The sequence below is a fragment of the Selaginella moellendorffii genome, unplaced genomic scaffold (genome assembly GCF_000143415.4).
Source record: "Selaginella moellendorffii unplaced genomic scaffold, v1.0 SELMOscaffold_28, whole genome shotgun sequence".
Lineage (NCBI taxonomy): Eukaryota > Viridiplantae > Streptophyta > Lycopodiopsida > Selaginellales > Selaginellaceae > Selaginella > Selaginella moellendorffii.
The window spans coordinates 1822900-1836740 of record NW_003314289.1 but is presented as its reverse complement, the minus strand read 5'-3'; the positions used below and the strand labels follow the sequence as shown (position 1 = coordinate 1836740).

The following is a 13841-nucleotide window of genomic DNA, read 5'->3' as shown; positions in this document are numbered from 1 at the left end:
GAAATGAAAATAGGTGAATTCCTGATATATATAAACTTTGAAAGGTTATTCAATCTCAAGAATCAAGCTTAATTGATTAGATCTTAGCAATCTTAGCAATGAAAAGGTTTTTGCTTCTAGCATTGCTAAGTTTGCTTCTTATAACAGTTACAATAGCAGGCCATCGGTGACAATGGAGGTCATCACGGAGGTGGTGGTAGCTCAGGTAAATCACAAAAAAATATTTGTTTAGAAGCTTTAGTTTCTTATACGTGATCAATGATTTATCACAGATCCTACACGGTCTCTCCCATGTACAATTCCGAAAGTAATGAGCAAGCGATGTCAACTACCGAGCCCTCCTGTTGATTATTGCCCTTCATCGCCATCACCTTCATCGACTCCATCGACTCCACAAGCTCCACCTCCGCTCCAAGTTGCTCTTGCTCTGCTGACGATGAAGGCACAGACGAGGAAAACTAGAGCATGAGCGCGGATAGACTTCCATGTTTCCATTCGCCTCTCCCCACAAACTTGCGAACTAATAAACTCTTGCGTTCTTCCACTTACTTGATATTGATCTCCAGGAACTTGTCCATTGCGTCAACCACGGCAGGAGGCCATTCCAAGCTCGAGCTTATCCACCTTATACAACAGGAAATCCATCAAAGCAGCTTCTCACAGAACTAAATCCATGTTTCCATGTTTCCAGACCTTGCATCGCTGAAATTTGGATTTTGCACGCCGGCTTGATTGAACTGGTCTTCTGCCTGGCTTCGGTTGCCTTCTTTCCAGAGAAGAGCTGCTAATGCTGCATGAGCTTCGGCATAGTTGGGATACTTCCTCACGAGGCCTTGCAGCAATTTCTTTGCTGCTTGGACTTGATCTAGCTGAATGTTCCATCAAAGCAAAATAAAACTAAAGATGCGGGAAGGTGTCCTACTTACCTGGAAGAGAACTAGTGCTTGCTTGAATCGGTATCCTGCGATTCCAGGAGCTAAAGTGGCAGCTCTCTCGTAAGCACTTGCAGCAGCAGCATAGTTTTTGACACGAACATCCACGTTTCCCAGGTTATACCACGCTGCATACTCCTGTAAATTTCTTCCTAAGCGAAGAACAAAAACAAAAGGAATGAACAAACTTGTTTGTACCATACCCGAGGATCGATTTTAATGGCTGCTTCACAGTCAGCAATGGCATCGCCATAGTTTCCTAGCGCCTGAGTACAAAAGATAGAGTTTGAGTGAAAGTCTAGAAGAACTTATTTACCTCGTTCGCAATGGCTCGATTGAGCAGCGGAACTGGTGCTCCAGGCGCAAGAATTACTGCTTTCGTGTAATCTTCTAGCGCTTGCTGGTACTTCTTGAGTGACACTCTCACGTTTCCACGGTTGGACCACACGCTAGCATTTGTATCATCCTCGGATAGAAGCTCCGAGAAGAGGGCCTCGGCATAATCAAAGTCACCACTTACAGCTGCTCGAATCGCCTCCCGCAACTTTGGATTGTCAACGTCTTCCAGCCTCACTTGCTCGCACCGAGCCACACTCGTCAAGCCGAAAAGCAAAGTGGCTGGCACTCCAATCGTCGACAAAATGGCCAATTTTCTTCTCGTCGTCGTCGGCTTGAGCTTGCGCTGTGGCTGCTGGTGCTGGATTTGCAGATTCTTGCCCAGCGGTGGAAGAAAGTTGCGAGCATCGAGAGTTATCATGATATCTTTTGAGACTGAGCTCTAGCAAAGCGTTAGCGAGTGACACGAACTAAGATCTCTTTTAATCCAGAAAGTTGGTTTGCATCGTCTCACCCGTTTCTAGATCTCTCAGTCGTCTACGGTGCTCAGAAAGCCTCCAACAAAGCCAGCACCATTGCAGTTTCCACACAAGATCTGCCTCTTCCCCCTGGAAAGTTTTCTCTGTTTCTCGTCGGAAGAACAAGTTTTAGCAGTACCTGCACAGCCAGCACATCTCTCCGGTTTTGAAACGTCCTCCAAAATGATCCTCCAAGTTAACGCCATCGCCTTTGCATGAGGTGCAAGACTTCGCCCCTGTGAAAAAGAATAGAATTTGAAGAACAATCCATGAGAAACAAAAAAAAGCTCACCATTTCCAGTACACTCTGGACAGATGATGCTCTTGCTCCCAGACGAAGATGGCGAAGGAGGAGCGCTGCTACTTGCCTGGAAACCACGAATGCGGTACTTAGCTATGGGAATTAGAAGAAAGAGAGGAAATACTTGCCTTGGTGACGATAAGAGAATGTTGGTGCCGTTGTTTCAAGCACGCCTGTGGAATCGCGGGCTTGGAACAAGTTTTGGAGCGAGCCCAGAAGCTGGGATTACAATGCACAACTAGACAGGACGACGCCATAGCAGCGCTCTCACTCTAAAGGCCCAATAAACGTCAAGGGTTTCTACTTAAATGCTATATACTGGATTTGCCACCTCGTTCGAGCAAGAGAAATCCTTCTCGTGGCGATGTTCTATGGAAAAATTGGATCTTTGTTTACATGTAACTCCCTTCGCTGGGTAGTATTTACATTTGCAAAGGGGTCCTGGAAGAATTTGAGGAAGAGTCATAGAGAAATCGCTTCATCGTCTCTGGAAGTTCAAGAACTTGATGCACAGGCCGAAGACGATCGCGATTGTGACGACGAGCGCAACATGCACGCCTGCGACCACACCCAGGAAATCGTGCTCGTAGCCGAAGTAGTCTCTCAAAAACTCTTGCACTGGCACTGGCTGCCTCGTCTCGTCTGTGAGCCTCAGTGGCGCAGTAATATCCCCGAGCTGAGAAGTGATGATTCCATACAGCGTCCACGCGGGTGGCGAAAGCCAGTAGCACCATCTCCACCAAATTGGCATGCTCTGCATCGTGCAAGAGAAAAAAAATGAGTTTCCTCGATCGAGCAAAAGCGAAAAAAGTGTGATTATATACGCACCGGTCGAGGGATGAGAAAACCCGCGAAGAGGTTCCACACTGCGTAGAATCCCGTCGAACAAATGGCCGCCACCCTCTCGTTGGGCGTGATTGCCACGGCCATCATCCCGTAGAGCGTGAAGAAGAGGAAGGAGAAGTAGGAGAAGAAGACGAACCACAGAAACTTTGCGGCCGACCACTCGAGTTTCATCATCGAGTAGACAATGGCCGCGTATGAAACTGCCTGAACCAAAACGTAGAAGAGCTCGATAATCACCTGAAAGAAACGTCTGAGATATGTTTCTTCGTCACCATAGCCAAAGCTTCAAATTACATTACCTGAGCAAAGGCGTAAGGGAGAGCGGAGTACATTCCAGCGGCTTTCTCTCGATAGTAAACAGCTCGCTCCACTGAAACAACCGGTTGAACTCCCACTGCGTTGCAAACTCCAATGAAATACACGGCCGAAAACATGGATCCCATGAGATTGAACAAGTCTTGCTGCCTTTCTCTGCAAAGTAAACAAAACCGTGTCAACTTTGTCAAACATTATTGCAGCAAAAGCTTGCCTACCTTTGCGAGCCAATGTCCCAAAACATGGTGCCAAACATGAGAGCAGCAGTGAGCGTGAAGAACAGGCGTCCCAAAACATAGTAAGGATTCTTCCAGTAAGATCGATGCTGCTTCCACAAGCAGGCCACTACTTGTCCCCCAAACGAGAGAGGAAATTGCGAAGGGAAAGACAAGTCGACCGAGCCTGGAGGAGGTGTGCGTAGATCAGCAATCACAGCTTGGTTGTGCCTGATAATTCATTGATCAGTCCCAAAACTCTCAAAGAATGTTATAACTTACTGGTAGAGAGTTGACGACTTGTAGATCTCAGAGTAGTCGACATTCAGCCGGTGTTCTACGTCCGGATTCGTAACCTCGAGCATCCAAGTTGCCGGATTGTATCCGTCAGGGATACAAGGAACACCAGGAACAGCCTGCACAAACAAGTCGCGCTCGTTTAGAACCGAGTTTTGCAGAAGAAAAAAACTATCACGTACTTCAAAGTAGTCGATGAGTCTGCTCGAATGATTTCCAAGAGGACCAGAGTAAATCACTCGCCCTCCTCGTTGCATGAGCAACAGCTAAAACCACACAAACATAACAATCAACACAAAAGCTGGAAAAGAGAAACTCTCTGTTGATCAAAAGATCTTACCTCATCAAAGGATTCGAAGATGTCAATGCTCGGCTGGTGAATGGTACAAACGACGGTGCGTCCCGTGTTCACGGTATTACGTACGGTTCTCATGACGATTGCAGCGGCCCGAGCATCCAGACCCGAGGTTGGCTCGTCCATAAAAATGATGGATGGATTCGCAACGAGTTCTACTCCTACTGTCAGTCTCTTTCGCTGCTCGGTGGAGAGCCCGTCCATTCCAGGGCGACCAACGATGGCATCTCGAATAGGAGTGAGCTCCACAAGCTCCATTATCTCCTCCACAAACATCTACACCACAAGGGAAAAGAAAATACTCAAAGTCAGAAACCACTTGAACTTGAACGCTCAGCAAAAACACTTACCAGTCTAGTCCCCTTGGATACATCCTCGGACAGTCGAAGCCAAGCCGAAAAGACGAGCGATTCGTAGACAGTCACGTTTGGTGAGTGGATATCGTTTTGCTCGCAATAGCCAGAGACTCTAGTAAACGTTTCCTGCTTCTTTGGAAATCCCGAGATGGAGATCTCACCCTCGATGTAGCCACCGGTTTTACGTCCAGCCAAAACGTCCATCAGAGTAGTTTTCCCAGCTCCACTCACGCCCATCAGAGCCGTAAGAACTCCAGGCCTGAAGCTGCTGCTTATGTCGTGAAGAAGCTGGAGTCTGCTCTCGTCCACGCCTTCTTTTAGCATCTCCTGGAAGTATGAACATGAGATTTTCGGAAGACAACAAAAAAAGAGAGCTCAGTTTTGGAAACCAACCGGAGGCATGTCTACGTAATACTTGACGTTGCTGAAGGCCAACGCCAGTGGCTTGAAAGGAAGAACCATTCCAGTTTTCTTGGTGTCAGCTTGTTTGCTTAGCTCGAGCTCAGTAGCTGCAAGAAACAAATACGGGAAATCAGATCGCCCTCGTGAGAATGGAAAAACGTAGACTTACCCGAGTCATAAACCTTAGACTGATTCTTGTGTCCTGTGACCGAGACTATCGCTTGATTAGATTTACTGGGAGCTGCGAAAATAGATGGAAATCTTATAACGTAAGAACTTCAAGAGTGATCAGTAATTCTTACCGCGGAGATAGGTCAAGGCCAAAGTGAAACCAACATTAAAAAGGATGACGTAGCCAAGCTCAGCACCAGCTCCAATCCAGTACCAGTAATCATCAGAAAAAAGTCCTCGTGACTCTAGGAAGTTTCTTCCATCTGTGGAGTTCCCTTCAGTCTACAAGAAAGAAAAGATCGATGTGAGAATGAAATGCTTGTCTTAGATAGGACTCACCTGTTGCCACCTTGATGCACTAAACTCATTAACAGCGAGAGCGTTTTGCCCATACATCATTGGAGACGACCAGTACCCCCAGATCCACCAAGCATGAATGCTATCTGGAACCAAGAAATAGGAGAAACTTAGATATTACAAACTGCGAGAAACGAGTTTCGTTACCTCTGGAGAGAACAAAGCCACCCAGCGAAAAGATGACCAACAGAGCAAACGACCCAAAAGTGTTTGCTACAACCATCTTCTGTGAGAGCGCAGCAATAAACCGGAAGAGTCCTCCGGCCATCTGATGGACCAAGAATATAATTAGATACTGGCGAAAGAGTCTGTCAAAATAGATGACTAAACCATTAGAGATGTCAAGAAAGCCTCGTAAGGTTTTTACAAACCTTGAAACGCTAGGAGCGAAACCAATCACGTAGTATGTCATGAACACAAACATTGCTGTTTCCAAAAGCGAGAGCGGAAGCCTCGTAATTACTGTCGCGATTGAATATGCCCAGGCAGGAAACAGCATTTGGTCTCGTTGCTTGAAAAACACCGGAAGGCGTTGGATCGTCATGGAAAGCTCCACAAAACCACTGAACATGATCGTAGCCAGGGCAAAAAACAAGGCTCCCATGTAAAGTTCCGCATCATCGGTGCTGTTGGACTGAATGTGTGTCCGTAGGAAAACGGTCATAGTGATCAAGGCCGTGATAAAGAGCTGCAAATTCGAGTTTTTCTTTAGTCACATGAGATCATCCTGGTGAAAAATATCTACGTACCTGTGTACACTTGAAGACGTAGACAAAAGCGTCCCTTTTCATCAGAAGCACTTGCCTTGCCATTACTGCTTTGAAAATGTCCCACTTGCCGAGGCCGTATTTCTTCGTCACAAGTGCCGCTGGATGAGATTTAGTCGTGTCAAAAGGCGTCGAAAGCTCCTCGGCTAAATTCTGACCAACATGAAATCCCTCGAATGCGCGTACGAATTTATCCACGGACACGTATTCGTAAGGCTTGTCCTCGACGGCCCAGTACTGCTCCTGATCTTTTCTCGACGTTACTTCTTGTAGGAAATCTGCGACTCCTTTCCTTGCAGGACACTTGAATCCCTGGGAGATGAAGAAATCGAGCACAAGCTCCCGTGGACCCTGATAAACAATCTGGCCTTCGGCCAGGAGGATCAAGTCGTCGAAGAGCTCGTAAGTTTCTGGCGCTGGTTGTAGCAAGGACACAACCACCGTAGCATCCAACACATGAACCGTATGCCTCAAACTTTTTATAATTTGGTACGTGGTGGAGGTGTCGAGACCAGTCGATATCTCGTCCATGAAAAGAGATTTGGCTGGCCCAACTAGCATCTCACCTGAAAGTTTAAAGAACTTGTTAGCAAGGTCGCGACTCAATTGTTGGAGCACTCACCAGTAGTAACACGCTTCTTTTGTCCACCAGAGATTCCTCTACGCATTGCATCGCCAACTAGTGTATCAGCACAAATGTCCAATCCGAGGATCTATACACGAGAAAACATATATAAAAACTCAGTCCACATTGAACTATTATAGCACTGAAGAAATACCTTCAGGATGTAATCCGTGACAATAGTGGTTTCCTGGCCTTGGATGGCAGAAGCCTGTTTCCACAAAAATATAAGGAAGTGGAAACGTTTTTCGTAAGTTCTTTACCTTCATGTAAGCATCAATATCAAGGTCTGGTTTGATCTTGGCATTCTTTTCTCTTCTAGCCAACTCCATAACCATTTCTGTTGTAGACAAGAAAAAGAGGTTGTCAGTCAGTACTAAAGCTTATGATGCAATAGCTTTGGAGATAATTACCATGGCTGCTTCCAACTCCTTGACACCTCGAAGAAAAATCAAAGGTTTCTCTCACTGTCAATTCTCCCATATGCAAGTCATGCTGGCTAATGTACGCTGACGTTCTCTGCGGCACAAACTCTGTCATATCGGAGCCATTGTAGGTGACGCGACCCGAAACCTGGATGAGGGAAAAGAGAAGATGGAGTTTGAGAAACTTCCTTGATAAACTTCAGATGATAAGAACTTGTTCTTGCCTTGAGTGACTTGTCCAATTTGCCGGCGAGTGCTAGAAGGAGCGTAGTTTTGCCCGCACTGGGAGGACCCAAGAGCAAAGTCATCCTGGAAGGCTTGATGATGCCACGGACATCGCGCAAGACTTGGAGTGGATGTTTATTTGATGGAACGAGATGAAGCAAGCCGAGGACTCCCTCCACCCCATTGACAACAAAGTTGTAGAGCGTTGGAAGAGCTCGCTTTCCCACATGAGCCTCAGCTTCTACATTGAGACCCTCAAACCGGACTTCGATTTTGGGAAGCTCCACTCCAACCCTGCAAACAGAAAAAGAAAAGAGCTGAGAAAAATCCCGATGTGACAAAGTTAAGAGCTTGCCTATCGATTCTTTCTCGGAGCCTCCTGACGAACTTCTCGTCCTCCGACTCCTGGACGCCCAGCAGCTTCTGGATGAGGTCCCTCTTTTCTTGTGATCCGAGCTTCTTCACATCCTGATAAGCAATTTGCTGCCCCCCATTCTCCCCAAGATTTTGGAGGAGTGCTGTCCTGAGACGATTGTGGGTTGGAAGCTTTTCCAACGCAACCCACTTGAGAGCCTCCTCATCATCGAAACGAATTGATCCACTCTCGGAAAAACAATCACCCGACATTGCCACCTCCATGATCGATCGATGAATGTATTTAGATACCAAGGCAAGCAAATGCTCGGGTTTTTATGCTCCAGTCTTCTCTGATTTTACAATACAAGTCTCTTGAGCGCGAGATCAAAGTTGGTAGGCTCTACTTGACAATTATAATATACTGGTAAAATGTTATGCGTTGAAGCAGAGTTTTTCTCTTTGTCAGCTGTCAAACGAGGAAGCTCATCGCAGAAAATTTCATACAAGGCTTCCTTTCATGACTTTGTATTGTTTAAATCGTGGTCCGCGTTTCAATGGTCAAAACATTCCCACGAGGTAGCCGAAGAAGTACGTTATCTTGTTTCCGAGATAACACTTTCTAAGATCAGTGGCTTCATTCCGGTTAAGCGCGTGAAATTCTGCACCTGATTCCCTCTCAAGAAAGTATTTGTAGTAGTTACGTAGTTTATTTGTACGTGATCTTATAGAGAATGCCTTTTGATGATCCAAGCATATTAACATTGTGATCATATTCAAGTCTCTAAATGTGTGCATGATGTCTAGGGTTAAATTTATAAATGAGCAGCGATTTGAGCGCTAGGCAAGAAGGCCAAGCTCGTGCTGGATGATGTTACTCGCCGGAGAGGCTTGACGCAAGGGTGTCCGGGGAGGAAGTCAAGGCGCTGCTAAACTACGAAGAGATCACGAGGTATGGCGTGCAATACGAGAATGGCAGCTTGTTGGTGTGCGGGGACAACACTCATTTCCATGGCCAAGCTCGGATGTGGATGGCGGCCACCCTCATACCCGAGACCGGCATGAGGAGGGTATGTTTTGGATTCCCTTTCCTCCGGCGTGATCAAGAAGGTGGATTTTGCACTGTACCCGAGAGGAGCCAAGAGCATAGTTGCCGGAAAACGTATGAAACTAAAAAAACGTAACGTTTTAAACACGTTAAAAAACGCCATTCTAAACTCCCAACGCGTTTGCACTATTTGCGAAAAGAGACAAAGGTTTCTTTAGGGTTTCTTCAGAACTTCATAAGGGATCTCCCTCATTGCCTTGCACGTTTTCACACCTCTTGCCCAAACTCCAGCAAGATGTGCTCACACTCGCTCCGCTCCCCCAGTGTGAATCTCATGACAATACTTACATGTCCAGTGCCGCTCTGCTTGTATCACATGCTTCCAGCTCCAGCATTTGCGGCATCCTCCAATTCCTGCCATGAACCCTTAAAAAACCTCGCAGTAGTTTTTCCGATTTCGAGCTAGCAGACCCAGCAGATGCCGATGATGGGCATCTGCTGCAGCAAGCCGCACAGGGTTCAGGGGGGCCAGCAGAATCTATGGTGGCAAGCACGGAGAACTGGTCCAGTGCTGAGACAAGCAGAACAGCGAAACGGCTTCTTCTTTCATTTGTTTTAGTATGTTATTCGGTTGGGTTTTATAAACTTAATATTAGATTAAAGTGTCTTTAGTAAATATTAGTGCTTTCTTAATCATTTTAGGCTTTAACATGTAAACGTTTGATTGTCCTGAAAAAAACGTTTTAAACGGCGTTTAAACGTGGACGCATTTGAACGTTTGCACGTCTAGCTGCAACTATGGCCAAGAGCAGCGACGGGTTTGTGGAGCCGATCGTGGTGGGAGAAGTTGCGTTCACCAACGAGGATGATGCAATCTTGGAGAAGAACTTGCTGGATGGTCTCGCGCTTGAGTCTGTGAATCTGGTGTTTGGGTTTTCTTTCGAGTATGACGAGATGGCTCGAAAGGGGAGCTACAAGTTTTTTGTGTGCCGGTCTTGGGGCAAGGAGCACGATCAGGAGCTTGAGCAAGCCCACCAAGATGACTTTCCCCACTGAAGAGGTGTTCAAGCATCCTACTCTGGAAGATAGTTCTGGAGAGGGGGGAACTGCTTTTGAGATTAATCTCGAGGGCTTCGTGGAGCATATGGATTCCACGGACATCTACTTTTGAGTGACCGTAGTTTGGTTTTTGCTTCGAAGGCTTACTAGATTTAAGCATAATACCTGAACCGAAAAAAAAAAAACAACAGAGGAACAAATAAAAAAACCAAAAAAAACAGTAGTGGTTGAATATGGAATCCGGCTATGCGAATCTTCCAGTGATGGTCTTCTTCTCTTGCGAGCATCAACAGAATGCTTCTACAAGGAGCAGAGAAGTCCACTTGAGTTTCATCATCGAGTAAACAATGCCTGAGTATGAAACTGCCTGAACCAAAACGTAGAAGAGCTTGATAAACACCTGACAAAGACGCTTTGAAATATTGCCACCATATACCCAAAGCTATACTTTACCTGAGCAAAGGCATAAGGGAGAGCGGAGTACATTCCAGAGGCTTTTTCTCGATAGTAAACAGCTCGCTCCACTGAAACAACTGGTTGAATCCCCATTGCATTGCAAACTCCAATGAAATACACGGCGGAATACATAGATCCCATGAGGTTAAACAAGTCTTGCTGCCTTTCCCTGCAAAGTAATCATAAACTTTTGTGAAAAGCTCAGGATTAAAGTTTTCTTTGAGCCAACGTCCCAAAACATGGTGCCAAACATGAGAGCAGCAGTGAGCGTGAAAAACAGGCGTCCCAAAACGTAGTATGGATTCTTCCAGTAAGATCGATGCTGCGTCCACAAGCAGGCCACTACTTGTCCCTCAAACGAGAGAGGATTGATCAGTCCCAAAACTCTCAAAGAATGTTATAACTTATTGGTAGAGAGTTGAAAACTTGTAGAGTTGAGAGTAGTCCACATTGAGCCAGTGTTCTACATCTGGATTCGTCACCTCGAGCATCCAAGTTGCCGGATTGTATCCATCGGGGAGACGAGGACCCTGGAACAGCCTGCACAAACAAAGTCGCTTGTTTAGAGGCGAGTTTTGCAGAAGAAAACAACTATCCTATCACATACTTCAAAGTGGTTGACGAGTCTGCTGGAATGAATTCCAAGAGGACCAGAGTAAATAACTCGTCCTCCTCGTTGCAGGAGCAGCAGCTAAAACCACACAAACACAACAATCAGTACAAAAGCTGACTGATCAAAAGATCTTACCTCATCAAAGGCTTCGAAGATGTCAATGCTTGGCTGGTGAATGGTACAAACGACGGTACGTCCCATGTTCACTGTATTTCGTACGGTTCTTAAGACAATTGCAGCAGCCCGAGCGTCCAGACCCGAAGTTGGCTCGTCCATAAAAATGATGGAGGGATTTGCAACGAGTTCCACTGCTACTGTCAGTCTCTTTCGCTGCTCGGTGGAAAGCCCCTCCATTCCAGGACGACCAACGATGGCATCCCGGATAGGAGTGAGTTCCACAAGCTCCATGATCTCCTCCACAAACATCTACACCACAAGGGAAAAGAAAACAATCAAACTGAGAAACCACTGAAACCTCTGAAACAAATACTCACCAGTCTGGTTTCTTTTGATACATCCTCGGACAGTTGAAGCCAAGACGAAAAAACAAGCGATTCGTAGACGGTAACATTTGGAGAGTGGATATCATTTTGCTCGCAATAGCCAGAGACTCTAATGAATGTTTCCTGCTTCTTTGGGAATCCCGAGATGGAGATCTCACCCTCTAGCCACCAGTTTTTCGTCCAGCCAAAACATCCATCAGAGTAGTTTTCCCAGCTCCACTCACGCCCATCAGAGCCGTAAGAAGTCCAGGCCTGAAGCTGCTGCTTATGTCGTGAAGAAGCTGGAGCCTGCTTTCGGCCACACCTTCTTTTAGCATCTCCTGGAAGTCAAGTGAGTAAGATGAGATTGGAGAAAGAGCTTAGTTTTGAGAACCAACCGGAGGCATGAATAGTTAACATTGCTGAAGGCTAACGCCAGTGGCTTGAAAGGAAGAACCATTCCAGTTTTCTTCATATCAGCTGGTTTCCTTAGGTCGAGCTCATGCAAATGGAAAATCAGATCCCCCTGAGAATGGAAAAAAGAAGACTTATCCGAGTCATAAACCTTCGACTGATTCTTGTGTCCAGTGACCGAGACTATCGCTTGATTAGATTTACTAGGAGCTGTGATAATTGGAAAAACCGTAAGAACTTCAAGAGTGATCAGTAAGATATCTCAAGGCCAATGTGAAACCAGCATTAAAAAGGATGACGTAGCCACGTTCAGCACCAGTTCCAATCCAGTACCAGTAATCGTCAGAAAAAAGTCCTCGCGACTCTAGGAAGTTTCTTCCAATCGTGGAGTTCCCTTCCAGCTGCAAGCAAGAGAAGAAATATTACCATGAAAAGCTTGTCTTATATAAGACTCACCTGTTGCCACCTTGTTGCACTAAACTCATTAACAGCTAGAGCGTTTTGTCCATACATCATTGGAGACGATCAGTAGCCCCAGATCCACCAGGCATGAATGTTATCTGGAACCAAGAACAAGAAAATTAGATGTTTTGAACTGCAAGAAACGTTTTTTTACCTCTGGAGAGAATAAAGCCACCTAGCGAAAAGATGACCAACAGAGCAAACGACCCAAAAGTGTTTGCTATGACCATCTTCTGTGAGAGTGTAGCAATAAACCGGAAGAGTCCTCCAGCCATCTGATGGACCAAGAATATAACTAGATACTGGCAAAAGAGCCTGTCAAAATTGCGAACCATTATAGAGAAGCCTCGTAATTCTCTTACAGACCTTGAAGCACTAGGAGCAAAACCAATCACATAGTATGTCATGAACACCCACATTGCAGTTTCCAAAAGTGAAAGCGGAAGCCACGTAATTATTGTAGCGATTGAATACGCCCAAGCAGGAAACAGCATTTGGTCTCTTTGCTTGAAAAACATCGGAAGGCATTGGATCGTCATGGAAAGCTCCACAATACCACTGAACATGGTCGTAGCCAGGACAAAAAACAAGGCTCCCATGTAAAGTTCTGCATCATCGGTGCTGTTGGACTGAATGTGTGTCCATAGGAAAACGGTCATAGTGATCAAGGCCGTGATGAAGAGCTGCAAAGTCATTTTTTTTTTTCATTTTGAGATAATCCTGGGTGAAAAAAATTCTATGTACCTGTGTACACTTGAAGATATAGGCAAAAGAGTCCCTTTTCATCAGGAGCATTTGCCTCGCCATTACTGCTTTGAAATGTCCCACTTGCCGAGGCTGTATTTCTTCGTCACAAGTGCTGCTGGATGAGATTTAGCCGTGTCAAAAGGCGTCGAAAGATCCTTGGCTAAATTCTGACCAACATGAAATCCCTTCAATGCTAGTGTGAATTTGTCTATGGACACATATTCATTGGCAACCATTGATATGCACATTTCTGTATTCCATTTCCATATTTTATGCACTCACATATTAAAATTGTGAGGGCCAAGTGTACGGCTATGATGCCATATACTAATATTAGCGTATTGGGATTTTGGTAACCGTTGGATTGATTTCAATCCAGACCACTCGCTCCTGTATATAAGTTAGGGTTTTTGGGCTAATTGATATACACATTTCTGTATTCCCTTTCTATATTCCAAGCACTCACATTGGTGGAGGTGAGGGGCATCTTTGATTGTCCCTGAGGAGTGCTTGGATTTGGGATTTTGGTTTAGATTTAGCTTTTGCATTGTCTAAATCTAGCTTTTTCCATTTCTTTTCTTTTGTTTTTTCCTTTCAAGATTTTTGTTTGAATCTAACTTTTTACATTGTTTAGATCTACCATTTCTTTCTAATTTTGTGTCATTTCTCTTCTTTTGCTCTTTCTTTTTCATTCGTCTTTATGGTAGATTAGCAATCTCCTCCTTTGACTCTGGAGTAGCAGTTGGTACAATTGCTTGATGCTATG

The 13841-nt window shown here is 45.4% G+C and overlaps 3 protein-coding genes and 1 pseudogene across 3 annotated transcripts; all 4 read right to left on the bottom strand.

Moving 5' to 3' along the window:
* Positions 1-210: 210 nt before the first annotated feature.
* On the bottom strand, positions 211-1717 carry LOC112348238 (UDP-N-acetylglucosamine--peptide N-acetylglucosaminyltransferase 110 kDa subunit-like). The gene is made up of 6 exons (XM_024680389.1): positions 1249-1717; positions 1136-1198; positions 927-1070; positions 694-869; positions 550-624; positions 211-430 (listed from the first exon to the last, which is right to left on the bottom strand). Exons 1-6 carry the CDS (start codon positions 1687-1689, stop codon positions 349-351), a joined length of 981 nt encoding a protein of 326 aa, XP_024536157.1. The 5' UTR covers positions 1690-1717; the 3' UTR covers positions 211-348.
* Positions 1718-1729: 12 nt separating this feature from the next.
* LOC9630591 (chaperone protein DnaJ) lies at positions 1730-2383 on the bottom strand. Its single transcript, XM_002975589.2, has 4 exons — positions 2216-2383; positions 2079-2154; positions 1926-2022; positions 1730-1876 (listed from the first exon to the last, which is right to left on the bottom strand). The coding sequence occupies exons 1-4, from the start codon at positions 2342-2344 to the stop codon at positions 1798-1800; spliced, it is 381 nt and encodes a 126-aa protein (XP_002975635.2). The 5' UTR covers positions 2345-2383; the 3' UTR covers positions 1730-1797.
* A 182-nt stretch (positions 2384-2565) lies between these two features.
* Positions 2566-7527, bottom strand: LOC9630590 (ABC transporter G family member 37). Its single transcript, XM_024680564.1, has 20 exons — positions 7440-7527; positions 7204-7363; positions 7054-7130; positions 6948-7001; positions 6791-6881; positions 6151-6734; positions 5773-6089; positions 5549-5709; positions 5384-5487; positions 5176-5326; positions 5043-5114; positions 4865-4980; positions 4466-4798; positions 4077-4391; positions 3943-4026; positions 3746-3879; positions 3467-3694; positions 3233-3404; positions 2916-3170; positions 2566-2841 (listed from the first exon to the last, which is right to left on the bottom strand). The coding sequence occupies exons 1-20, from the start codon at positions 7521-7523 to the stop codon at positions 2566-2568; spliced, it is 3768 nt and encodes a 1255-aa protein (XP_024536332.1). The 5' UTR covers positions 7524-7527.
* Positions 7528-8723: 1196 nt separating this feature from the next.
* LOC9630589 lies at positions 8724-13311 on the bottom strand (annotated as a pseudogene).
* Positions 13312-13841: the final 530 nt, after the last annotated feature.

Bases quoted from the DNA above. Each gene is read 5' to 3' on its own strand.
- LOC112348238 (XM_024680389.1), bottom strand. From the start codon at position 1,689: ATGATAACTCTCGATGCTCGCAACTTTCTTCCACCGCTGGGCAAGAAT. The intron at 1,071-1,135 runs GTATGGTACAAA...AGAAATTTACAG, and splicing joins CCATTAAAATCGATCCTCGG to GAGTATGCAGCGTGGTATAA. The intron at 625-693 runs GTCTGGAAACAT...CTGTTGTATAAG, and splicing joins CCAAATTTCAGCGATGCAAG to GTGGATAAGCTCGAGCTTGG.
- LOC9630591 (XM_002975589.2), bottom strand. From the start codon at position 2,344: ATGGCGTCGTCCTGTCTAGTTGTGCATTGTAATCCCAGCTTCTGGGCT. The intron at 2,023-2,078 runs GTGAGCTTTTTT...TCTTTTTCACAG, and splicing joins TCCAGAGTGTACTGGAAATG to GGGCGAAGTCTTGCACCTCA. The intron at 1,877-1,925 runs GTACTGCTAAAA...AAAACTTTCCAG, and splicing joins GAGATGTGCTGGCTGTGCAG to GGGGAAGAGGCAGATCTTGT.
- LOC9630590 (XM_024680564.1), bottom strand. From the start codon at position 7,523: ATGACTTTGCTCTTGGGTCCTCCCAGTGCGGGCAAAACTACGCTCCTT. The intron at 4,392-4,465 runs GTAAGTGTTTTT...CTTGTGGTGTAG, and splicing joins TATCCAAGGGGACTAGACTG to ATGTTTGTGGAGGAGATAAT. The intron at 2,842-2,915 runs GTGCGTATATAA...TGCACGATGCAG, and splicing joins GTTTTCTCATCCCTCGACCG to AGCATGCCAATTTGGTGGAG.